At 40.3% G+C, this 26,602-nt stretch overlaps 2 protein-coding genes and 1 non-coding gene across 4 annotated transcripts in view; 2 read left to right on the forward strand and 1 right to left on the reverse strand.

The window, feature by feature from the left end:
• The window catches only part of HAUS6 (HAUS augmin like complex subunit 6), a 50,471-nt gene extending 42,673 nt beyond the window's left edge, over positions 1–7,798 (forward strand). For both annotated transcript variants that reach the window (XM_055428168.2, XM_055428169.2), the window contains exons 13-17: positions 601–667; positions 974–1,159; positions 3,181–3,316; positions 5,157–6,197; positions 7,659–7,798. In XM_055428168.2, coding sequence (XP_055284143.2) covers positions 601–667; positions 974–1,159; positions 3,181–3,316; positions 5,157–6,197; positions 7,659–7,720 — 1,492 coding nt within the window. In that variant the 3' untranslated portion in view covers positions 7,721–7,798. The remainder of the gene's footprint in view (positions 1–600; positions 668–973; positions 1,160–3,180; positions 3,317–5,156; positions 6,198–7,658) is intronic.
• On the forward strand, positions 386–519 carry LOC129557654 (small Cajal body-specific RNA 8). The gene has a single exon (XR_008686254.1).
• A 4,870-nt stretch (positions 7,799–12,668) lies between the features above and the next one.
• RRAGA (Ras related GTP binding A) lies at positions 12,669–15,243 on the reverse strand. The gene has a single exon (XM_055428170.2). It carries the CDS (start codon positions 14,973–14,975, stop codon positions 14,034–14,036), a length of 942 nt encoding a protein of 313 aa, XP_055284145.1. The 5' UTR covers positions 14,976–15,243; the 3' UTR covers positions 12,669–14,033.
• Between the last annotated feature and the right edge of the window lie 11,359 nt (positions 15,244–26,602).

The following is a 26,602-nucleotide window of genomic DNA, read 5'->3' on the forward strand; positions in this document are numbered from 1 at the left end:
TGGAGAATCCTGTGGACAGAGGAGCCTGGTGGGCTACAGTCCATGGGGGTCGCAAAGAGTTGGATCCAATTGAAGCAACTTAGCATGCACACAAGTGTAGAATGTCACAAATTAAGGTTTTATGACTTTACTATGATATATTTGCCATGGAAAATTCAGCATAAGAGAAATTGCTTTTGGACCTGAAATATCCAAAGAAGCTTACAGTCCCTGCTACAATGCTTCTGTTATCTGAAGCCTGAGGACATGGTAATAATGTGATTCTAGTTAACTGAATTTGTTTTTACCCTATACTCAAGTTTCTGAGTGTTCATCAAGTCATCTAACCTGTATAAAAAGTGCTGTTGACTTAAAATACATAGTGAGTAAGGAAAATGTTCAAATTTGGGAGGCTGATACACAAATTGGGCTGAAGTACTGCTCTAAATGTCACTATCCCTCCCTAGAATAATACACTGCCTTTTGATGACCGGGACGAATTGAGAGAAATCGTAACGGACAGATACGGGGCAGACAGTTTCTTTAGAATATTCAGATATGTCAAGTGAATGGAATTCTTTCTTATTCATAACTTGGATTTAATAATATTTTTCCTTTTAGCCCTGCTTCTTTCCTGTTACAGCCGGTTCCACCATTAGGTGGAGACATTGTTACATTACTTGAAAAGGTACGTTTTAAAACAATTTAAAATTAATTCTGACCATAATTATTTATGATAAAATATTCTTTACTTTTGGTGATATCTCAAATTTCTGTTTTCACATTTCCCTGTTTGTGAACATTATGTACCATTCCTATTTATACATTTTTTATTACTTCTAAATGGAAATATTGGAATTTTTAAATTGCACCGTGAACATAGTTTTTATAGTAATGTTAACAACTTTTTATAGGTTCATGATAACTCTCGAACCTCTAATAAAGATCAGGTACCATTATTAAGTTTTTAACATTATATATCTATCTTTTTCAGGACACAAAGTTGATAACTCTTAGAGAGAAAAATGAAACAGTTCCTAAGAAAACACCAGAATTTAAAATGGAAGACTCTTCATCATCAAATATTGCAAAGAATACAGTTAGTAGTGCCTGTGGAGGGCCTCTGCCAGCTAAAAAAAGCAATCCATTCCAGATAGAGCAAGATCATCTGGTAGAAGAGGTTAGGAAAAGAGTGTAATAAGTATACTGAAATATGTTATTTTTCAGATGGTGTTGGGGTTATAAGTGAAGTATAATTATTGATTAGCTGAGGGTATTTTTGGAAAGGAGGTCACAGATAATACAAAAAGCAAAATTTGTCCTCCCCTAAAGTAGGAAAGATATAATGAAGTAAACTTACTTAGTTAAAATTACATCCATGGTTTAGAACCCATGTCTCATTCTATAACTATCCAAAAGTGTAAAAATAATACATGTATAATATTTTTTGAATTAATCATTATATAAATTGTTGGATAGATAACACCCAATGATTATACTTCATTAAAATACTCTGTTATCTACTTCTTAGCTGAGCTTCCCCTGTTTTTGAATTTTAGAACAAAGGCTATACAATATATAGTATCACTAAGCAAAGGTTTTGTCCTTCTGCTTTTTAAATATTTCAGAAGTGAATAAATGCATGATTGTTTATGATCTTGGTTTTCTTAACCAGCTCTGTTCCTTAATACTTTTCCACTTTTCACTGGTAAATGACCATATAATACTACTAATGCTGATTATTAGAACTCAGTTTACATAAATTACATGGCTAGGCTGCTCTTTATTGTTATTTTTATTACATATTTCCCATTGTTTGAATTTGGATAAACAGCCAGAAAGTATGTCAGCTGTTTTACATTCCTGAGCAACTGAAAGAAAATTTTGGTTTAGTGAATATTGATTCATTCGTTGTTTCATGGTCTCTAAATATTTTAAAATCTCTAAAATTCTGTTGTTTCTCTTTATTAGCTGATTGACTCTGTACTAAAGAAAAAATGGTTCGTCATTCTTTTTTTCTTTCCTGATATGGGAGGAAAGGCACGTTTTTTTGTCTAAAAGAATTGATAGTAGCAATGGTATGAGAAGGGATGGAAGAGGAGAGTCCTAACATCTCATAAAGCTCTGAAAAGTGAAATTAATTCTAATAGTGTTTATGACAGGACTTCCCTGGTGTCTCAGTGGTTAAGAATCTGCCTGCCGATGCAGGAGATGCGGGTTCAATCTCTGGATTGGGAAGAGCCCCTGGAGAAGAAAATGATAACCCACTCCAGTATTCTTGCTTGGGAAACCCCACAAATAGAGGAGCCTGGTGGGCTACAGTCCGTGGGGTTGCAAAAAGAGTCAGACACAACTTAGTGCCTAAACAACAATAGTGGTGTTTATGATAAGGAAGATTTAGTGTTAGAATTCTAAGAAGCCATCTGTTTTCATGGAGGAGGGTGAACTGGAGTCAGTTTAATTATGGTTGTAGGCAGTTTCTTTTTTAGGGATCTCAGGGCACAGAGATTTTAATTTGCTTATTTTTGTTTTCTGGTTTTATTAAAATTTAGTATAGAGTACTATTTTCATATTGTACACTTTTCTCTATTTTAAAAAATATTCCTACGTTTTGTTCACTAATTTATGTCTGATGATGAGGTTACTGGGAAAGAAGTATGTTGTCACCCTAATGTACTCTATTAATAGAGGTGCTACTGTTCACTGGACTTTAAGAAGAACCTGTATGCTTTAGAACTGGTCATTTTAGCAGATATGGAATTGTGAAGCTCGTAAGTGTGGCAGATAGCTCAGATCACTGCAGTCAGAAATATCTCTGTCTAAATCTTTCTAGGTATAAAGATTTATCTTTTTCTCTATGTAACAGGATATTCATTTAAGATAAGAAGGGAGGAAATGGGTTTGGGGTTTGATTTCACCTTATAGGATCGTACCTATATAGTCTGCATGAAGTGTCTGGGAGCTGCATTGTTGAGCTTATTTTTGTGCATGTTGCTGTTATTATGGCTTTTGTTGTAATCTACCAGTGGAGAAGGAAATGGCAACCCACTCCAGTGTTCTTGCCTGGAGAATCCCAGGGACGGGGGAGCCTGGTGGGCTTCTGTCTGTGGGGTCACACAGAGTCGGACACGACTGAAGTGACTTAGCAGCAGCAACCAGTGGGCTTTATATTTTTGCTTTACTTTTTCTTTTCTGTTTTAGGTTGCAAGGGCAGTTTTATCTAATTCACCACAGCCCTCTGAAGGAAAAGAAGTAAAATTAGAGGAACTAATTGACTCTCTAGTTTCTAACCCGTTCTTAACAAGGAGTCGAATTCCCCGAACTCCAGAAAACTTGAGTAAGTTAATAATGCTTTTGGTCAGTTTTCTTTCTTAGACATACTACTGTTAGAACCATGGTCTGACAGATCTTCTGAAATTCGTTTTCTGTATCTTTCAGTTTAGTGGCAATGATTCTATTTGTTTTGATGTGGGGGACTTTTGTTGAAATACTGTGAGCACTGTCACTTACATGGCAGTCCTTCAGCAGTATTATTTTGCTCTGATAACTATACAGTTTTGTTTTTGTTGTTTTACTTGGCTTTTTCCTGGAAAATATTTTAGTTGATTACTTTAAAAAAATCCTCTGCCTCCACATCTGATTTGTGATCAACATTTATAGAATTGTTTGGTTGCTAAGTGGTGCCTGACTCTTTTGTGACCCCATGGACTGTTGCCTGCTAGGCTCCTCTGTCCATGGGATCTCCCAGGCAAGGATACTGGAGTAGGTTGCCATTTCCTTCTCCAGGGGATCTCCTGGATCCGGGATCAAGCCTGTGTCTCCTGCATTGGCAGGCAGATTCTTTACCACTGAGCCACCTGGGAAGCCCACTTATAGAGTATGGAGGCTATATTCTTCTAGTCAGCAACCAGCAGCGTCAGCCAAAAACTGTGTACAGAGATCTCATCTACTACTCCCAAGCTAGTCAGACTCTCCAGTAGTTTCTTCTTACAACCTGTATCATGTAGGCAAAGTTCTGATATTTTTGTCCTCATGTAGGCACATCATCCCGGAGAAGGCGATGGCAAGCCACTCCAATACTCTTGCCTAGAAAACCCCATGGATGGAGGAGCCTGGTAGGCTGCAGTCCGTGGGGTCGCTAAGGGTCAGAAACGATTGAGCGACTTCACTTTCACTTTTCACTTTCACACATTGGAGAAGGAAATGGCAACCCACTCCAGTGTTCTTGCCTGGAGAATCCCAGGGACAGCGGAGCCTGGTCGGCTGCCGTCTATGGGGTCACACAGAGTCGGACACGACTGAAGTGACTTAGCAGCAGCAGCAGGCACATCATCCTGGGTGAATGACTAAGTGTAATTTCCATTATACTTCTAGAAATGACATATTGAAAGTTAAATGGATTCAGTTCAGGTTGAACCTAGCCACTGTATAGGTTGGTGTTTGGCAAACTACACCTTGCAAACCACATCGGCCCACTGTATGTTTTTATAAATAAAATTGTTTTGAACACAACCTTGTTCATTTGTCGGGCTTCCCTGGTGGCTCAGAGGTTAAAGTGTCTGCCTGCAATGTGGGAGACCTGGGTTTGATCCCTGGGTCGGGAAGATCCCCTGGAGAAGGAAATGGCAACCCACTCCAGTATTCTTGCCTGGAGAATCCCATGGACGGAGGAGGCTGGTGGGCTACAGACACATGGGGTCGCAAAGAGTTGGACATGACTGAGTGACTTCACTTTCTTTCTTTGTTCATTTGTCAGCATATCTTTTATGGCTGCTTTCGCGCACACAACAGTGACAGAACTGAACAGTTGCCACAGACAAGATGGTGTGCAAAACCTGATGTATTACTGTTTGGCCCTTTATAGAAAAAGTTTGCTGAACCCTGGCCTAGATGGACAAGAAAATATCTTTTTAACACATGTAATTTGTATGTGCCATGTGAGAGTATATGCATATTTCAGGAACAGCTTTTGTTTTTTGTGTGATCATTTGGAGATGGGGTTCTTTGATGTTGTTGGGCTTTGGTATATTGTGGAGCCTTGTCATTCAGCTGGCATACCTATGAACATATACTGAGTCAGCATTTTTATCTTGAGCACTAGAAATGAAATGTTTAATTGCATGTTCTGTTTGGGAATTTATTAGCAACTTGTGTTATTTCCCTCTTCCTTTAATTAGTAAGTGAAATTCGGAGCTCATGGAGAAAAGCTGTTGAAATAGAAGATAACGGAAGTACAGAACCAATTCAAGTGGATACTGAACATAGGGAAGAATTGCCAGAATCCTTACCTGTGGTGCATAATCAAAAAGAGTTTAGCATGGCCAGTTTCTTGTCAGCAGCCACTGTGTCCGATTCTAGTCATTCTTATTTGCCTGAAGAGAAAGTTGTTTCAGATTGCCTCGAGTGTGTGCCTCAGAAACCTGTGGTGACCACTTGCATAGGTGAACCAACAACACAAAATCCATCAGATTTGTTAAATAAGGACATAATTTGTATGCAAGATTTGGACTGTACAACTTTACAGAACAAACTTTTAGAAACTAGCCAAATAGAGACATTTGCCTCTGCTGTAGGCAATAGAAGAAATGTGTTAGGTAGCAGTGAAGAAGATAATATTCAAATATCAGACCAATCGAAAGCTTCTTACAAAGACTTTTCCATGTATAACAGTATGTTATGGAACTGTTTTCAGGTATCAAGTGGAATTAGTTCCAGTTTTAAAGATGGTGATTTTGGCATATTACATGAAACTCTTCCAGAAGTTGGTCACACAAGTCTTATTAGCCCCAGTAGTACAGAGGCCGCTTTTAAACTGGAACCAAATAGTCCTATGCACAGTGGCATTTTCACAGATGTTGTGGGAGAAAGACAGACTACTCCAGAATCAGACTTCAATTTACAGGCTACTTGCAGTGGATATGAAGCTCTGAAGAAATCTCCGTCCAAGCAAAGGGAAGAAATTTACCTCTCTAATCCTGAAATACTTGAAAGACACAAACCAGAATTGAGCCTTACTCCCGAAAACATGCAGACTGATGATATGCTTAATTTTTTGGGCATTCATGATTTGCACATTGACTGTTCAAAACCATCTTCACGCATGTCCCTTGGTGAAAGAAAACGGTCTCTTTCACCACTAATTAAGTTTTCTCCAGTGGAACAAAGATTGAAGACCACAATACCATGTAACCTTGGAGAGCTTCTACCTAATTTAACAGGTAAGATTTAACTAGATGTGGGCATATTGACCTGCTGAAAGTTTTCTCTTAACTTCTCTTAAAAATAGTATTCAGTGAATGTTACACGATCTTGTTAATGTGACAGAATATATTCCTTATTCCTTCAGTCAGGATGAGAAAAGTGAACCCATCATTTTTATGGGTACTTTCAGAATCTCTTGTGATGAGATGATGTATATAGCTTACAGCTGGTATGGGACAGGGGTGGAAAACAAAACCAAAAACCTGGAACCTGTTGCTTTTGTAGTACAAACTACTGAAAATAGATCTTGTCAGAATCTTCGCTAATGGAAGATGGTTCTAAAAACATTGAGAAATATCTCAAAACTTACAGTATCTATGATTTGCTTTGAAGTAATTTGATGGGGGTGTGGTGACAAGATGGGTCAGTGTACTACTTTCCTAGGGCTGCCGTAACAAAGTACCACAAACTTGGTGGCTTAAGACAACAGAAATTTTTTTGTCTCTGGAGGAAACAAGTTTTGGAGGGTAGTACTCAGGCTCACTGTGTTGGCATGACCATGTTCCCTCTGAAATCACAGAGGATGATCCTTGACTTTTCTAGCTTCTGATACTCCCAGGTGTTCTTTAGCTAGTGGCAGCATAGTTCATCTCTGCCTCCCTCCATCTGCACTTGGCATCCTCTCCTTGTGTTCTGTGTACCTTCCTATAAGGATGCTCATCATATAGACTAACAGCCCATTGTGCTCCCATCCTACTCTTAACTGAATATGTCTGCAGTGACCCTATTTCCAAATAAAGCCATACATATTCTGAGGTACAGGGGTTAGAACTTCAACATCAGGTACAGAACATGTACCTCAACACAAGGTACAGAAGTTAGAACTTCTTTTGGAAGGGACACAATTCAATTTGTAACAATTAGTATTAATAATTATTGAAGCTGGATGGCAGGTAAGTTTGGCTCATCATAAAGAGTTAAAAACAATTTCTCTTGGAATTGTATTCAATATCTTACAATAACCTATAATGGAAAATAATTGAAAAATATGTAATACAGTATAAAATATGTATAATGTGTAATATATGTTATAAAATATAAAATCAATATAGGTAGTAAGAAATATACAAATCACTTTGTCCACCTGAATCTAATACAATATTGTAAATCACCTGTACTTCAACAAAACAAAAACTGCTCTTAAAGCATGCTAGAACAGATATAGATCTGGTAATACAGATTATAAATCATTCTGATTTGCCCATGATAATTAAACACTGGTGTGTTAAAAAGTATTCTAGGAGAGATGTACCTCTGGCAAAGAGGTACCTCAGTGAGAATAATGGTAATTTTATCACAGTTACGTATTTGCCTGTGAACTTTTTCTGAAGACTGAAGTTTGCTATTACGTGGAATTTGACACACTTTTTCTTTATAATGTTTATCCTTTTTTTCTCTTTTTAAAATCAATTTTGCAGAAGAAGAAATCTTGAATAAGAGACTTGATGCAAATGTATCTCCATCTGACTCGTCAAGATGAAGCAGTAGCCGTCAGTTTAACGATGATACACTTAAGTTGAAGCAGTGTCACAAAATAAAAACTAATTTGCAGTTTAAATACACATGGGAAGTGTAACTGTTTTTCAAGGTCTAAAAAAGTCTTAAATAATGCCTGTTAGCCTTTTCTACTGTTTTTAGGTAAGGAGAGTATGTTTGGATTTTCTTGCTTTGTATGGATAGGGGGTTGAAATGTGAAGTGTTGGAAAGCAAATATCAAGTTATGTGAAGCCATTTTGGTTTCTTGACTAATCTTGAGATTCTATATCATTTGAACTACCCAGGAAGCCAGAGTAATATTGTAAGCATGAAGTAAATGACAAGGTAGTAGGCTAATTTATTATGTCCTCATTTAGTTAATTAACATAAAGATGAGTAGTTTTTGATGTAATTTTATCAAGTGGTTAACTTAATAGCTATTAGATATACTGATCTCTTTTTAGGGAAATAACTTTTATTAAGTGAGGAGAGTAATGTATAGTCAAAATGACAAAGTTTAAGTTTGGGGAAGCTCTAAAGAGGCTTAATGATTATTCAAGTAGGTTGATCCTGAAAATGATGTTTGATGGAATAAAGTGCCTGTGATGATAGTGAAGACTGGGGTAGAATGAATTTAGAAAAAAAGAAAAAGGTGGAAGATGACTAGATATTTTTGAGGGACAATAACTATAAATCCATTCAGTGGGTTGTATAGCAGTTTTATGTTTAGTCTAATTTAGACTTTGAGAATTTAACTCTAGTTTTTTATTTTAACAGAAAAAATTAAAAAATTAGTCTGTTTATTTTTTTTGGAGGGGCACCATTTTTGGGGGAGCTAATTTGTATTGTTACTTTCCTCCTCAAAAACTGTCAGTTCCCCAACTGCCTATAGAACAGCTTCAAATTAACTTGAAAAAAGTGAATTTGGGGTTAAATAACTTGTTCAGTGTTATACAGCTAAGTCAGTGATGAAGATAGGGTTTAACCCTATTTTCCTTCCTTAATAAACCAATAAGACCTCTCAGAACTAAAAGGACAAGGTGTAGGATATGACTGAAGGAGTGGGCCTTCTGGACTCTAAATGGGAGTCAGATGTGAGATCTCTGTACAGTGTCCTGCCTGATTTAGTCAGGCCTCGCAGCCAAGAGAAAGGCTTGTCTTTAGCATTCAGGTGAATACTTGCCATTACCCTCTGTGAACCAGGAGGTTAAGTACATGCTGGAAGGGTTATAGCACCTACAGCACCCCTGTGTCTAATGCCAGCTCTTAACCATCACAGCCCATCTGGAAGTAGATGGGCTTAATAGTTCATCTTTCATGACTCATTTTGGCTTATTTTCTTTTGTATTGCTTGTTTGATCCAAGTTTGAAGGCCAGGCATGTGTGTGTGTGTCTGTGTTTGTGTGAGAAAAGACAGAAGAAAAGCACATATAATTACTTCATTAGCAGTGGAAAAGAAAGTGGAAGAGAAAAGCTTCTCCTCAGGTGCCATATTCTTTTATTAGTTAATAGAACAAATAGGGACTCTGCAGGTCTACTAGGAAATTGTTCTGTAGTCTTAAGAAACCCAGTACTGGTAAGCTCAAAATTAACACGTTAAAGAGAAGGTGCAGCTATCATACTAGCATCTACAAATTGCCAGGGCCATTTCTAGATACTTAATATGTGTGCCTGTTAAGTTGCTTCAGTCATATCTGACTCCTGGTGACCCTATGGACTGTAGCCCACAGGCTTCTCTGTCCATGGGATTCTCCAGGCAAGAATACTGGAGTGCATTGCCATTCCCTCCTCCAGGCGATCTTCCCCACCCAGGAATTGAACCCCAGTCTCTCACGTCTCCTGCATTGGCAGGTGGGTTCTTTACCACTAGCACCACCTGGGAAGCCCAGATACTTAATAATATGTATTAGATACTTAATAATACAAATTATATCATTTAATTCTTAAACCTCTGTAAGATAGTGATATTGTACCTATTTTATAGATAATGATACCAAACCTAGGGACCTTCTTTAAATGACTTGTCTAAGATGGACTCAAGAAATTACCTGGGATACATCTTTAAAAATGTGGATTCTGTAGGTCTAAAATGAGGATTAGAAATTTTCACTTTTAAATATGCTTCTCTGGTAACTGTTAGGCTCAATAAGAAGCTTGAGAGTCAGTGCTAGGGGATATAGCTTCACCTTTAGTGCTGGGGTATCTTAAAGAAGCTAGGTACACTATTCACACCATACTGCTTTATAGATCTTAGCTGTTTGATAAGGAAGCTGTTTGGCAGAAAGTGAAGAACTAAAGAGCCTCTTGATGAAAATGAGAGGAGAGTGAAAAAGTTGGTTTAAAACTCAACACAGAACTAAGATCATGGCATCTGGTTCCATCACTTCATGGCAAATAGATGGGGAAACAGTGACCAACTTTATTTTTTTTGGGCTCCAAAATCACTGCAGATGGTGACTGCAGCCATGAAATTAAAAGATGCTTGCTCCTGGGAAGAAAAGTTACGACCAACCTAGACAGCATATTAAAAAGTAGAGACATTACTTTGCCAACAAAGGTCTGTCTAGTTAAAGCTATGGTTTTTCCGGTAGTCGTGTATGGATGTGAGAGTTGGACTATCAAGAAAGCTGAGCGCTGAAGAATTGATGCTTTTGAACTGTGGTGTTGGAGAAGACTCTTGAGAATCCCTTGGACTGCAAGGAGATCCAACCAGTCCATCCTAAAATCAGTACTGAATATTCATTGGAAGGACTGATGCTAAAGCTGAAACTCCAATACTTTGGCCACCTGATGTGAAGACCTGACTCACTGGAACAAATCCTGATGCTGGGAAAGATTGAAGGTGGGAGGAGAAGGGGATGACAGAGGATGAGATGGTTGGATGGCATCACCGATTTGATGAACATGGTTCAATAGGCTCCAGGAGCTGGTGACGGGCAGGGAAGCCTGGCGTGCTGCATGCAGTCTGAGGTTGAAAACGGTCGAACACGACTGCATGACTGAACTGAACTGAACTGAAAGGAAGCTGAAGCTTACCAGTAAGTGTAGGCCCTAAATTGCTGAGAATTGGAAGATAAAGATATTGCTAGATATTAGTGGATTAACAAAAACCACATTGTTCAATGAGTCATACCTGGGATAGGCTGAGTGTTTTGGGCATTCTTCCCTGTCCTTTGTATGCTAGTTGTATAAACAAGAGTATATTAAATCTGTCACTTTCTCGTAAACCATTTTGATTATGAATTATTGCTTTCAGTCTCTTCCTTGTCCGTTATTGTCTGCATACATGCCTTTTGTCCTTAAGGGACTGCTTTGATCATACCATTTTGTTTAAAATGGTAATTCTAGAATTGAGTTCAAATTGAAAGGCATACAAGGTTCCCTCCATAGATTCATCTATTCCCCCTTCTACTATGGTATCCCCCCCTTTTTTTTTCACTAAAGTGCTTTGGTCAGCATGTGTCTTTAAAAATCTTAATTCACAATTTTGAAGCTGGAACATCCTAGTTTCATCTCCCAGCTTATCACAATTATATTTGTCCTTTAGAAAGTGAAAGTCGCCGTCTTGTCTGACTCTTTGTGACCCCATGGACTATAGTCCATGAAATTCTCCAGGCCAGAATACTGAAGTGGGTAGCTGTTTCCTTCTCCAGGGCATCTTCCCAACCCAGGGACTGAACCCAGGTCTCCCTCATTGCAGGCGGATTCTTTACCAGCTGAACCACCAGGGAAGCCCTTTGTCCCTTAAGGTTCAGAACAAATCTCACATTCACCTTGAAGTCTCTTTCCTTATCCATGGTCCTGTCCCTTCCCTATAAATCCCCTATAACTTATGCTAATTTTTGTTCTCTTAGTATTTTTCATTTATTGCTTTTATCATGTTTTTTCATGGTTGTGATTTCTCCAGTTGTATTGATTAAATACACATATACCTATGTAGATGTGTCTGTGGGGTGTGTCCATACATCTTTCTTAGCTGATACTGAAGTACTGGAATTGTTTCCTTTGCCTTCTCTATGATGGAATTAAAGGAGTGGTAAAGAGGGAGGGCTTCTTTATTGCTGTTAAGAATACTTTTTCTCATTACATTTACAACAGAATGTACTTTTATTCACTATTCATAAGATGGTGTATAAACTGACTTCTGTATTAGAATGAAACTTCAGATAATGCCTATATGTCCTAATTGCTTTAAATGCTTAGAGAGGACAAGCATATAATATTGCTCAACATGAAAACTGTTATCAAGTGGAATAAAGACTATATCATGTTAAAGAAAATCAATTTGGGGGAATTTAATTGAAAACAAAAATACAAGTATTTTGAAACCATTCTTTACCATGTATTTCTTAACCATGATCTTTGGAGTAAATTTTACTTAATCCTGAGAACTATGTAAAAGGAATCACTATTTTTTCCCCTAAGTATACTAAAATGAAATATGTTTAAGGACATTTTCCTTAATGTAAAAGTATTTTTGCTAAAGTAAAATTCTCTTTCACATTAAGTTGCAATATATAGTTGATATACCTTTCTCCTTATGCACTGTCAATGTCAAAGGCACATCCTAAATTTAAAATATCTGTGAGTCCTCCATGGAACTATTTGTAAATGTTTTACATACTACAGTCTTGAATAAACATTATACCACCTAGCTCTAGATTATTAAATGTGGAATTTAAAATGACTTTTAAAAGTACACTTATACTCTCTATTAGTTTAATAATGTGTCTGAATAGCTTCTTGCCTCTTCATAGGTAGGGACCTTGTTATCCACAGTTGCTGCTATAAAGGATTTATAAATGTTAAATAACTTTACAAAGGTTTGGAAATTCCCTATCACTTATATTTCATGTCTGTATATAGAGATAATGCCTCATTTGTAAAATGAGACGTGAGGTGTTTTGTCTCTAAGATATTTAGATTTCATTTAAAACAATATATGAGGCAGCTGAAACAGGGCATTTTAGGTCTTTTTTATTTCACTATTATCACATTGCCAACACAAAACAGGAACCTTAGAATTCTTCCCTGAAAGTATGTAATCTAAGAATCGGATTGAAAGTTATTCAATTTCCAGATAAATACAGATGGGAAAGTGATCTTGCCCAAAGTGAAACACTATTCTTTAAGAGGAGTCACTTAACTTACTAGGCTTCAGTTTACACAATCTATGAAATTTGGGAAATTATATGAAGGAATAATGTATAGCTAAAAAGCTAGTATTTTTATGATTAACTTTTCTGTCAATGGAGGAAGTAGTGGCATGTAAGGGGGGAGGATCTGCAATTTCACTGCCTAAGTTGCAGCTGTATGACCTTAATAAGGTCATGGCAGTTTTCTCATCTGTTAACAGGGATAAAAATAATCTGCCTTACAAATTATGACGGTTAGATAAGAAAATGCACATTAAGTATTTAAGAATACCTGGGATTTAGTAGGTAGCTTCACATCCAGTAATTTGGCAGTGGGGGAGGGGAAGAATGGCTCAGTAGGTAGTATTGACAGCTGACACATTAGTATGTGCCAGGCCCTATTCTAAATGCTTTCCATATTTTAATCCAATGAAGTAGTGCTATTCTTATCCACATTTTACAAATGAGGGAACAAACAGTAAAATTAAGTACTTCCCTCAGTTCATGGAGACAGTAAGTGAAGGCACTAGAGTACTAGTGCTAGAATACTAATACTAGACTACTAACTCAGCTCAGGTGATCTAGCTCCAGAGACCATTCTCTTAACCACACTGCTGCAGTTGCTAAGTAACATCCTTAAGGCCATGGGGGAGCCAAGATCACACAAATTTACCAGTTAAGCAATATCTGTGGGCAGTCAGAATCTACAGCTTTAATATTAACCACTTTCAAATTATTTCAAATAAGACCATATTTTAAACTGCTAACAGCAAATGTTTATTCATGATTAAAGCCAGGAAGAATTTATAAATGCATTTTAATACCTTGCTGATAAAATAACATTCCGTTTTTGCAACCTTGTAAGGAATACAGAAGATATTGTAAAGGCTTTGATGTGTATATCTACTATAACCAGGTAATCAGAGCACGCATACACACACACACCACCACCTACTTTAGTGTTACCCCATACCAACTTTTCGGAAAGGCCATCTTTAAAGCTCTACTGGATAACTGAGTAAATAGCGTCCAAAAGACTGGGGAGAAGGGAAGAAAGATGAAAATGATAAGCAGCACACATTTCAAAGCCCACTTACAAGCACACGACATTATGAATATTAAAAGGAAAAAAAGGGGGGGAAAGGCAATTGAGCATTTTCAGAGAGCGCATTTTGGCAATATTCAACGCATAAGGAGGCTGTGCTTGGGACCATCCACTCTCTCCAGCTTCTCGAAGTGTTTCCTGGCATTGCGAATGTTGATCAGAGTAGCCGCGGAAGGGATCGACGGATCCGACATAACCACCATCACGTACGTGTTTGATGTGAAGATGTCGATGAAAGCAGCGAAGTTAGAATTCCTAACTTCCATGCTCTGGAAAGAAGCGGCCAATTTACTGCAGCTCAGCTTGAACTGCTTAATAATGTTGCTGATCTTCTCGAATCGGTGGACATCACGCTGCTCTTTGCACTGGTAATGGGAGATGACCAAGAACGTGGCTCTCTCGAACAGCAGAACTTCATCGGCCTCAATAATCTGGGCAAAATTCCTGAGATTCATCTCCAGCTGCTGGACATTGGGAATCAGTTGGTAGACAATACTGGACCAGGCTTTGTAGAGCGTTTCATCCCAGATGGATGTTCGAAAACAAGCACACTCCAGCGGGCGAGACAAACGCCTCAGGTCTTCCTCTCGCTCTTTAAAAATCAGGTCACGCTGATCTTCCTGAACAAGATCCATCTTGTGCACCAGGCAGAAGATTTTGGCATCAGGAGAGTTCTGGAGGATGGCCTCCAGACACGACTGGTAATAATGCATGTCCTTTTCCAGTTCGCGGCTCTCCACGTCGAACACATAAATCAGAACCTCGACATTACGGAAGATGTTGTCTCGCTGGCTGGTGAAGTAATTTTCCATGAAGGTGTCCTGACCGCCACAGTCCCACAGATTCAGCACTAGGTTGCCCAGGAATCGGACGTGGGAGTGCTCCACATCAATGGTGGCACCCAGGCGCCGGGTGTCGCGAGCGATGTAATTGGCAAAGATAATCGACCTCATGCTGGTCTTCCCCGACCCGCTCTTCCCCATTAACAGCACCTTTTTCTTCATGGCTGTATTTGGCATCACCCGCCGGAGCTGCCGCGGACTGGGCCCCTGGGCGCGGCCTAACTGCAGCGCAGACGGAGGGAGGGAGGAGCCGGGGATTTCGGGGGCTCAGCCGGCTGGGCTGCGCCTCTGTACAGCTGGGGAAGCCGAAGGGGCGAGCTCGGCGCTGGGAAGGGCCGCGTCCAGTGAGCTCTTTCTCTAGGGAGAGCGCCACAGAGCGGACCGCAGCAGCAGCTCCGAAGAAACGAGCGGCTTCCGGGGAGAGGAGTCGCTAAGCCTCCGCGGCCACCCACTTCCGGCGGCGATCTCGCGAGAACCCGCGCTCTCGAGCGTCGCTGCCGGAAGAGCTTTGAAAAACCGCTCTGTTAATGAGACCCAGTATAGCCCACCTGAAGGAAAAATTGGAAGGGGAACACAGGACGCGGGTGTTCTGTTCTCCTATTGTAACTGAGCTTACGGTCGCAAAATTGTACGTGCTGGGCAGTTGGGAGAGTTGCTGCCACCTCGTGGCCGAGAAAACATAGCACACCGCTATGTGCGGTGTGCTTTTGGGTGGTTTTAACCTCCTGGCAATCAACTCCAGTATTCTTGCCTGGAAAATCCCATGGACGGAGGAGCCTGGTAGGCTACAGTCCAGGGGGTCGCAAAGAGTCGGACACGACTGAGCATTTTTACTTTACTAACCTCCCCTGGAGTAGGAAATGGCAACCCGCTCCAGTATTCTTGCCTGGAAAGTCCCATGGATAGAGGAGCCTGGAGGGCTACACAGTCCTTGGGGTCGCAAGAGTCGGACGCGACTAATCGACTAAACAAAAACAATGTGGTGACAGCACCTTAAATCTACTCTCTTAGTAAATTTCCAGCATTCAATACAGTGCTGTTAGTCATCGAGTTGTAGGTTAGATCTGTAGACTTAGTCTTCCTGCGTAACTGCAACTTTGTATCCTTTGACTATTATCTTCCCACCACCCTCGTTTCCCCTACCTGGCAATAACTATTCTCCTTTCTGCCACTATGTGTTTGACTTTTTTAGATTCTAAAGATAAGTGAGATCATGAAAAGTTTTTTCTTTTTATGTCTGGCTTATTTCACTCAAGGCTGATGCCCTCCAGTTTCATCCCTGGTGTTGCAAATGACAGGATCTCCGTTTTAAAGACTGAGTAGTATTCCCGTTGTATATATGTAAATCACCATTTCTTCTTTTTTTTCAACTTAAACATTTTTCTTTTGTTTTTATGTTTAAAACAACATATCTTCATTTTCTGAACCAACAAGAGTATTTTCTAACACCATATTCTACAAGTGGATATTGACATACTTTTAGTTAAAATATATCAACAAAAGAATTCCTGCTGGAAGTTGAACATTTTGGGGTTTCCAGTTCAGTCGCTCAGTCGTGACCGACTCTTTGCAACCCCATGAATCACAGCACGCCAGGCCCCCCTGTCCATCATCAACTCCAGGAGTTCACCCAAACCGATGTCCATTGAGTCGGTGATGCCATCCAACCATCTCATCCTCTGTTGTCCCCTTCTCCTCCTGCCCTCAATCTTTCCCAGCATCAGGGTCCCCTCAAATGAGTCAGGTCTTCACATCAGGTGGCCAAAGTATTGGAGTTTCGGCTTCAACATCAGTCCCACCAATGAACACCCAGGACTGATCTCCCTTAGGATGGACTGGTTGGATCTCCTTGCAGTCCAAAGGACTCTCAAGAGTCTTCTCCAACACCACACTTCAAAAGCATCAATTCCTCGGTGCTCAGTTTTCTTTATTGTCCAACTCTCACATCCATACATGACCACGGGAAAAACCATAGCTTTGACTAGACGGACCTTTGTTGACAAAGTAATGTCTCTGCTTTTTAATATGCTGTCTAGGTTGGTCATAACTTTCCTTCCAAGGAGTAAGCGTCTTTTAATTTCTTGGCTTCAGTCACCATCTGCAGTGATTTTGGAGCCCAAAAAAATAAAGTCAGCCACTGTTTCCCCATCTATTTGCCATGAAGTGATGGGACCGGATGCCATGATCTTAGTTTTCTGAATATTGAGCTTTAAACCAACTTTTTCACTCTCCTCTTTCACTATCATCAAGAGGCTCTTTAGTTCTTCTTCACTTTCTGCCATGAGGGTGTTGTCATCTGCATATCTGAGGTTTTAGTATTCAGTTTATTTAAGTTCTTCTAGTTCCCTGGTGGCTCAGAGGTTAAAGCGTCTGCCTCCAATGTGGGAGACCCGGGTTTGATCCCTGGGTCGGGAAGATCCCCTGGAGAAGGAAACGGTAACCCACTCCAGTATTCTTGCCTGGAGAATCCCATGGACGGAGAAGCCTGGTAGGCTACAGTCCACGGGGTCGCAAAGAGTCGGACACGACTGAGCGACGAAACAGAAACAGTACTTACATTGGATTATGTTGATTCCCCTACCCCCTTTCCACAGTGTTACTGAGATATGACATTGTATCAATATTCATTTTAGCTGTACAGCCTAATAATTTGATATATGTGTATCTTACCAACTGATTACCACAGTAAGTTAACACCCATCCCCTCACATAGTTACAATTTTTTTCTTGTGATAATAGCTTTTTAAGATCTATTCCTGTTGGCAAATTTCAAATATACAATACAATATTGTTAACTATAGTCACCATGATTGACTATAACTCTTTAGTTAACAATGCATTACATGCCCAGACTTATTTATGTATGACTGGGAGTTTGTACCTTTAGACCACTTTCACCCATTTTCCCCACCTCCTAAAACCCCACCTCTGGCAACAACCAATATGTATCTATGAATTTGGATTTTTAGATTCCACATATAGATGAGATCATGTGTCTGACTTATTTAACTTGGTATGATGCAACAGTCCATTCTAAAGGAGATCAGTCCTGGGTGTTCATTGGAAGGACTGATGCTAGAGCTGAAACTCCAATACTTTGGCCACCTCATGCGAAGAGTTGACTCACTGGAAAAGACTCTGATGCTGGGAGGGATTGGGGGCAGGAGGAGAAGGGGACGACAGAGAATGAGATGGCTGGATGGCATCACCGACTTGATGGATATGAGTTTGAGTGAACTCCGGGAGTTGGTGATGGACAGGGAGGCCTGGCGTGCTGTGATTCATGGGGTCACAAAGAGTCAGACGCGACTGAGCGAGTGAACTGAACTGAATTGAAAGCCTTTAAGGTCTATCCTTGTTATTGCAAAAGGCAGGATTTTCTTCATCTTTATGGCTGAATTTCCTCTCTCTTTGATATCTATTGATATATTAATATCAATCATATTTTCTTTATCCATTCATCCATCAATGGACACGTGGGTTGATTCCACCTCTCTTTTCCTTTTTTGACAAGTTGTGTGGCATGAGGGATCTTATTTCTCTGATCAGGGATTGAATCTATGTCCCTGCGTTGGGAGTGTGGAGTCTTAACCACTGGACTGCCAGAAAGTCCTTGATTCTCACTTCTTGGCTATTGTAAATAATCTTTCAGTGGACATGAGGGTGCAGATATCTTTTTGAGATAATGATTTTCTTTCCTTTTACTATATACCTAGAAGCAGAATTTATGAATCAGACGACAATTCTATTTTCAATTTTTTGAAGAACCTCGATACTGTTTTCCATGGTGGCTGCATTGATTTACATTTCCATCAACAATACAAGGGTTCCTTTTCTCTACATTTTCACCAACATTTGATATTTGTGGTTTTTCTAATGTTAGCCATTGTAAGGTGATATCTCATTGTAGTTTTACTATGTATTTCTCTGATGATTAATGATGTTGAGCATCTTTTCATATGCCTGTTGGCCATCTGTATGTCTTCTTTGGTAACATGTCTACTTAGCTCTTCTGCCCCACTTAAAAAATTAGTTTGTTTTTTTTTTGATGTTAAGTTGTATGAGCTCAACAGAAGGGGTTAGTATTTTGGGTATTAACCCCTTATCAATCATATCATTTGCAAATGGTTGTCTTTTTGTTTTATTGATGGTTTCTTTTGCTCAGCTGGTAAAGAATCTGCCTGCAATGCTGGAGACCTGGGTTTCATCCCTGGGTTGGGAAGATCTCCTGGAGAAGAGAAAGGCTACCCACTCCAGTATTCTGACCTGGAGAATTCCATGGACTGTATAGGCCATGCGTCCCAAAGAGTCAGACAAGCGACTAAGCGATTTTCACTTTCACTTTGCTGTACAAAAGCTTTTGAGTTTTTTTGTTTAGTTTTGGTTTTATTTCTTTTGTTTTTAGGAATTAGATCCAAAAAAATATTGCTGCTATTTATGTCAAAGGGTGTTTGTTCTACCTTTATTTTCTTCTAGGAGTTTTATGGTTTCCAGTCAGTCTTACCTTTAGGTCTTTAATTCAGTCTGAGTTTATTTTTATTTATGGTGTTAGTTTCATATATAATGTTAATTTAATTCTTTTACAAATAGCTGTTCAGATTCCCCAGTACCCACTTATTGAGGAGGCTGATTTTTCTCCTTTTTTTATTCTTGCCTCCTATGTCTTAAGTGCATGGATTTATTTCTGGGCTCTCTTTTCTGTTCCGTTGATCTCTGTGTCTGTTTTTGGAAGCACAACTACTTTTTATGCATGAATTTTGAATCCTGCAACTTTACTGAATTTGTTTAATCCTCCTAAGATATGTGTGTGTGTGTGTGTTTAGGGTTTTCGATGGATAAGATCATGTCACTGTACAGTGAGAATTTTACTTCCTCCATTCTGATTTGGATGCCTTTTATCCTTTTTTTTGGTCTGATTGATATTTACAGTATTTCTAGTACTAAACAGAAGTGGCAAGAGTGAGTATTCTTGCCTTGTATCAAATCTTAGAAAAAAGTTTTCTGTTTTCTCCCCATTGTTTATGATGTTGGCTGTGACTTTTCATAAATGGCCTTTATTATGTTGAGGAAATTTCCTTTTGCATATACTTTGTTGAGAATTTTTATTATGAATGGAAGTTGAACGTTGTCAAATGCTTCTTCTGCACCTGTTGAGATGAACATGTGATGTTGATGTTTCATTTTAATGTGGTGTATCACACTGATTAACTTGCATATATTAAAAGAGCTTTGCATCTCAGCAGGGCAACTAAGCTATAAGCATGATGTTAGTTGTAGCTTTTTTGCAGATGTTCTTTATCAGGAAGAGGAATCGCCCTTCTTTTAAAAAGAATTTAATTCACTTATTTTTGGCTGTTCTGGGTCTTCATTGCTTGCATGGGCTTTTCTCTAGTTGTGGTGAGTGGGGGCTACTTTCTAGTTGCGAGGTGTGGGTTTCTCATTTTGTTGGCTTCTCCTGTGGAGCGCGGGCTCTAGGCATACCACCTTCAGTAGTTGTGGTGCGAGGGCTCAGTAATTGTGGCTCGTGGGCTTGAGAGCGGGGGCTCAGTAGTGGTGCATGGGCTTAACTGCGTGTTGGCATGTAGAATCTTCCTGGACCAGGGACTGAACCTGTGTTCCTTGCATTGGCAAGTGGATTCTTAACCACTGGACCACCAGGGAAGTCCTCCAAAGAAACTCCCTTCCTTTCCTAATTTCCTGAGGATTTTGTAAAAAACTCAAGAATGGGTATTGGATGTTAATGCCTTTTCTGAATCACTGAAGGATCAAGTGTTTTTGTCTTTCATTCTGTTGACATGGTATATTATGTTAATTGATTTTTCCAATATTAAAACAGCCTTGTATTTCTGGGATAAACTCCTCTTAGTCATGGAATATAATCCTTTATATATATTGTTGGTTCAGTTTGCTGATGTTTTAAAAGGATTTTTACATTTAGATTTACAAGAGATAGTGGTTGTAGTTCTTGTGTGACACTTTTGCCTGGCTTTGGAATAAGAGTAATACTGGCCTTATAGAATTAATTGAGAAGTGTTTCTTTATTTTCTTTTTTCAATTTTAAAGTAATTTCAGTTCAGTTCAGTTCAGTTGCTCAGTCGTGTCCGACTCTTTGCGACCCCATGAATCACAGCATGCCAGGCCTCCCTGTCCATCACCAACTCCCGGAGTTCACTCAAACTCATGTCCATCGAGTCGGTGATGCCATCCAGCCATCTCATTCTCTGTCGTCCCCGTCTCCTCCCACCCCCAATCCCTCCTAGCATCAGACTCTTTTTCCAGTGAGTCAACTCTTCGCATGAGGTGGCCAAAGTATTGGAGTTTTGGAGGCTAATTACTTTTAATATTGTGGTGGTTTTTGCTATACATTGACATGAATCAGCCACTGGTGTACATGTGTCCCCCATCCTGAACCCCCACTCACATCCCTCCCCACCCCATCCCTCTGGGTTGTTCCAGAGCACTGTCGTTAAGTGCCCTGCTTCATGCATCAAACTTGTACTGGTCATCTATTTTACATATTGTAATATACATGTTTCAGTGCTATTCTGTCATATCATCCCACCCTCACTTTCTCCCACAGAGTCCAAAAATCTCTTCTTTATATCTGTGTCTCTTTTGCTGCCCTGCATATAGGGTCATCATTACCATCTTTCTAAATTTCATAGATATGTGTTAATATACTGTATTGGTGTTTCTCTTTCTGACTTAACTTCACTCTGTATAACAGGTTCCAGTTTCATTCACCACATTAGAACTGACTCAAATGCATTCTTTTTTCCATTGTGTATATGTACGACAACTTCCTTATCCATACATCTGCCGATGGGCATCTGGGTTGCTTCCATGTCCTAGTTATCGTAAACAGTGCTGCAGTGAACATTGGGGTACATGTGTCTCTTTCAATTCTGATTTCCTTGGTGTATATGCCCAGCAGTGGGATTTCTGGGTAGTCCTTTCTGGCAGTCCTTTTTCCAGTTTTTTTTAAGGAATCTCCACACTGTTTCTTTATTTTCTAAAAAATTATGTGTAGGATTTGTATTATTTCTTTCTCAAATATGTGATAGGATTCACTCAGTTCAGTTGAGTTCAGTTGCTCAGTCGTGTCCAACTCTTTGTGGTGTTAGAGAAGACTCTTGAGAATCCCTTGGACTGCAAGGAGATCCAACTAGTCCATTCTAAAGGAGATCAGTCCTGGGTGTTCATTGGAAGGACTGATGCTAAAGCTGAAGCTCCAATACTTTGGCCACCTCATGTGAAGAGTTGACTCACTGGAAAAGACTCTGATGCTGAGAGGGATTGGGGGCAGGAGGAGAAGGGGACGACAGAGAATGAGATGGCTGGATGGCATCACCGACTCGATGGACATGAGTTTGAGTGAACTCCAGGAGTTGGTGATAGACAGGGAGGCCTGGCGTTTAGGTCACCCTATTTATCCTTCTTGATACTTAACACAGTCCATAATGATACTCCTGGGTAATATTTTGGTCACCTGCTTCTCCTATGTTAAATTCTGTGAGGCCTCTGTCCCCTGTCTCTGTCATTCAGTGGAGTGTCTGGTTCGTCCTAAGAGATAAATAAGTGTTTGTGGAATGCATGAATGGTAGATGCCCAATTTACATGTCATAATGGGCTAGTCTTCTATTGGTGCCAATGAAGTTAAACAATTCCAGATGGTTAGAGATGCTAAAAAAAGACAATCTTGTTTAAGTACTTTGTACTCAGAGGAGTAACTGCAGATTTTTAACAATATTCCACAAAGGGTAGACTTTCAGATAGTATATACAGCAGTACATTTGAATGGGTTATAAGGCTGGAAAAAAATTGTGTAGCTTCATTGAATGTCAACTTTACAAAAAGATTTTGGGGAAATATTCATGATGGCCAATTGTTACTGAAAGAGTGTGTGTGGGTCTGACTGCTTGCCGCCTCAAAGCCAGTCAACAGGCCAGGTTGGTGGAAAGGAAAATTTGCTTTAATTCAGTTGCTGGCAACTGTGGGGGAAGGGTGGCGGACATCTGTCCAAAGGCTGACTCGGGCCCCCCGCCCTGTCCTGCCAGCAACCAGTGGGGCAAGAGATTTTACAGACAGAAGGAGGGGACTACATGCAGAAACAGTACATGGCTCTGACAGTCATCTTCCAACTGGTCATCTGGGTAGTTTTAGGTATAGCTAATCTTCAGTTCCAAGGTCTGTTTGTTCCCATTTCCTCGAGGCCAGTTCTTGGAACTGTGGCAGCTCATGTCCTGGGTACAGTCTGGTCACTATGTAGTTAATGTCTCCACCTGGTGTTTTAGTATCTGTAAGACAGCTCATAGAATATGGCTCAGAATATTATCTATAGTGCTTGAGAAAGGACCGAAGGTCCTCAACTATGCGTAATGACTACATTATTATTATTAGTCTCTTTTGACTGTTTTCCTTTGTTTCTGCATTCTCACTTCTTCGATTAAACTTATTCCTTGACTAAAGTTTTCCACAGACAAAAGGCAGGCAGAGGACGTGGTGGAGGGGGGGTGCGACAAGCAAGGACCATAGATTCCTCTCTGCTTCAATATTAAGAAGTAAATACAAAATTTTAAGATAAAATACCATTTGCAGTGGTCCTTAAGTTCTCCAGGTTACCCATTCATTCTTTTTCCTGGGTGGAAAAGTTTGAAAAGAAAGATTCAAGGACTTGAATCTCAACTCTAGTACTCACTACCTGTGTTATTTTGGGTGAGTTTACCGCTTAGCTTCAGTTTCCTTATTTGCAGTATGGGTTCAATTCAATTCAGTTCAGTTCAGTCGCTCAGTCGTGTCCGACTCTTTGCGACCCCATGAATCACAGCACGCCAGGCCTCCCTGTCCATCACCAACTCCCGGAGTTCACTCAAACTCATGTCCATCGAGTCGGTGATGCCATCCAGCCATCTCATTCTCTGTCGTCCCCTTCTCCTCCCGCCCCCAATCCCTCCCAGCAAATATGGGTATGATAGATTTATGTCAGTTTTAAATATAGACAAGAGAACTTAAGGGAAAGAACACAAAGGTGATAATGCATAGCAAGTGACTGTAAATTCTTCATAGGAAGGGACATTTGGGAACACAGTTAGAGAGGTGTTTATACAAGTTAGGGCTGCATTGGCTGGACCTGATGAAACATGAGCAGTAATTGTCACATGGAGGGGGAGGAAAGGTGGTCTTGTCCAGCACCAGCTCTACAGAAGTACTGGTGCTGAGGCCATTTTTGAGGCCAAAAATAACGCCATTTTTACCCTTACCATCTTCATCTTTCAAGATCTCCACCCTCCGTTGAGGGCAGGGATGGGGGAAGTTGGGAGGGCCATGGGTTAACTGACAAAGTTGCTACCTGTAAGGGTGGTCTGAATCGGGGCTGGAGGCATGAGTGTGCCATTCTTCTTCTGGAAGATTCATAGATAATCTTTAAGCACCAAGGGAAGGCTGATGTTCATCACTGCAGTTCCTCTGTAAGGCCCACGTGATGTTCTCTGTTAATGACAAGGGATGGCATGCAGGCTTTTCCTTGGCTTCCAATATCTCCCACACTTCCATCTTGTCCCCTCAGGTTTCCACCCTCCCTTTTCAGGCCCTGACCTCCTACTGAGAAGGCAAGGAGCAGCTTCAACTTCCCTGTTTTTAAGAATGATGGGTAAGATTTGCTCCCCTCTGGATCTCCTGCTTTGACTTTTTAAAGTTGGGATCAGCAAACTTTCTCTGTAAAAAGTCTTATAGTAAATATTTTAGCGTTCATGGGCCAAGAGCCAAAATCAGGAATATTTCCACAAATTTTTGGACAAAATTCAAAACTTAATTTGTAGACAGTGAAACTCAATTTTATAGTTTAGGGGGTCATGTTAGTTTCATGGGTCATGTAATATTCTTTCAATTTTTCTCAAACATTAAAAAATGGAAGGACTTCCCTGGTGATCCAATGCAGGGGACCCGGCTTCGACCCCTGGTCAGGGAATTAGATCCCACATGCCGCAAGTAAGACTTCATATGCTGCAACTAAGACCCAGCACAGTGAAATGAGTATGAAAATATGTAACTATTTTAAAATATATATATATATAAACATTCTTTGTTTGCTGGCCATACAAAGACATGTGGCTGGCTGAATTTGGCCTGTTGGCAATAGTTTGCTGACCTCTATTCTGGAGCTTTACATGGAAGAAAAAAAATCCAAAAGCACTCTGAAGTCTTCTGCAGTCTAAAATGCCTCTGATTTACTAATACACTCTTTCACAAAAACTAATGAGGGTGACTTGCATGGTGGTCCAGTGGCTAAGACTCTGCACTCCCAACGCAGGGGGCCCGGGTTCAACCCCTGGTCGAGGTATTAGATCCCATATGCTGCAACTAAGTGTTCGTAGGCCACAATTAAAAAATTGCACATGCTGGAATGGAAGATCCCACATGCTTAAATGAAGATGGAAGAGCCCATGTGCTGCAGCTAACACCCAGTGAAGCCAAATAAGTAAATAAATACATAACTCTTATAAAAAAAATGTAAAAAATTTTCTTGGTTTGCTGATCATACAAAGACAGGTGGTGGGCTGAACTTGGCCTGTTGGAAATAGTTTGCTGACCTCTGTCCTGGAGGTTTGGGGCTTCCTGGGTAGCGCTAGTGGTAAAGAAACCGCCTGCCAATGCAAGAGACATAAGAGACATGGGTTCGATCCCTGGGTTGGGAAAGTCCCCTGGAGGAGGGCATAGCAACCCACTCCAGTATTCTTGCCTGGAGAATCCCATGGACAGAGGAGCCTGGTGGGCTACAGCCCACAGGGTTGCAAAGCGTTGGACATGACTGAAGCGACTTAGCACACACATTCTAGAGCCTTACATGAAAGAAAAAAATCCAAAAACACTCTGAAGTCTTCTGCAGTCTAAAATGCCTCTGACTTACTGAAGCAGTCTTTCACAAAAACTGATGGTGGTGGTGGTGGGACCTCCCTGGTGGTCCAATGGCTAAGACTGTGCTCCTAATGCAGGGGCCTGAGTTCCATCCCTGGTCAGGGACCAGACCCAACCTGCCACAACTAAGAGTTCTCACACTACAACGACATCAAAGATGCCGAGTGCTCCCAACCAAGACCCAGTGCAGGCAAACAGACAACAAAAACCCCAAGCAACTAATGCAAGATTTAGGAAGTGTGGGGAAGAAAAGCATGGGATTGTCAACACTTGACGCTCTCATGTCTCCTAACTGGAAAAGCATGTTTCTTTTCACACCTGCTGCTAGAGCGGTGCCTCTGCAGCTTGCTTCTGATCCAAATCACTAGGCTTCCTGTTGAAACTAGGGTCCCAGATTAGAAAGTTTGATGCCAGTGGCTTTTGGGCAGGATCTGTAGTGATTCTCAGGGTGAGAATAGCTGAAGAAACACTATACCAGGGGCTAACTAGTTATAGAGAGGGCAAAATAATCTCCCAAACTGTGCTTCTCAAAGTGTGGTCCCTGGCCTAGCAGCGTCTGTGTGGCTCAGATCTTGTTAGGCCCACCACAGACCTATTGCTGGGAGAAATATCAATAACCTCAGATACTCAGATGACACCACCCTTATGGCAGAAAGCAAAGAAGAACTAAAGGGCCTCCTGATGAAAGAGGAGAGTGAAAAAGGTGGCTTAAAACTCAACATTGAGAAAACTAAGATCATGGCATCTGGTTAAATCACTTTATGGAAAATAGATGGGGAAACTTAATTTTTGGGGGATCCAAAATCATTGCAAATGGTGCCTGCAGCCATGAAATTAAAAGACGTTTGCTCCTGAAGAAAAGTTATGACCAACCTAGACAACATATTAAA

This window comes from Moschus berezovskii, chromosome 7 (genome assembly GCF_049115385.1).
Source record: "Moschus berezovskii isolate FMDL1 chromosome 7, NW_MosBer_1.0, whole genome shotgun sequence".
In the NCBI taxonomy this organism is placed as follows: domain Eukaryota; kingdom Metazoa; phylum Chordata; class Mammalia; order Artiodactyla; family Moschidae; genus Moschus; species Moschus berezovskii.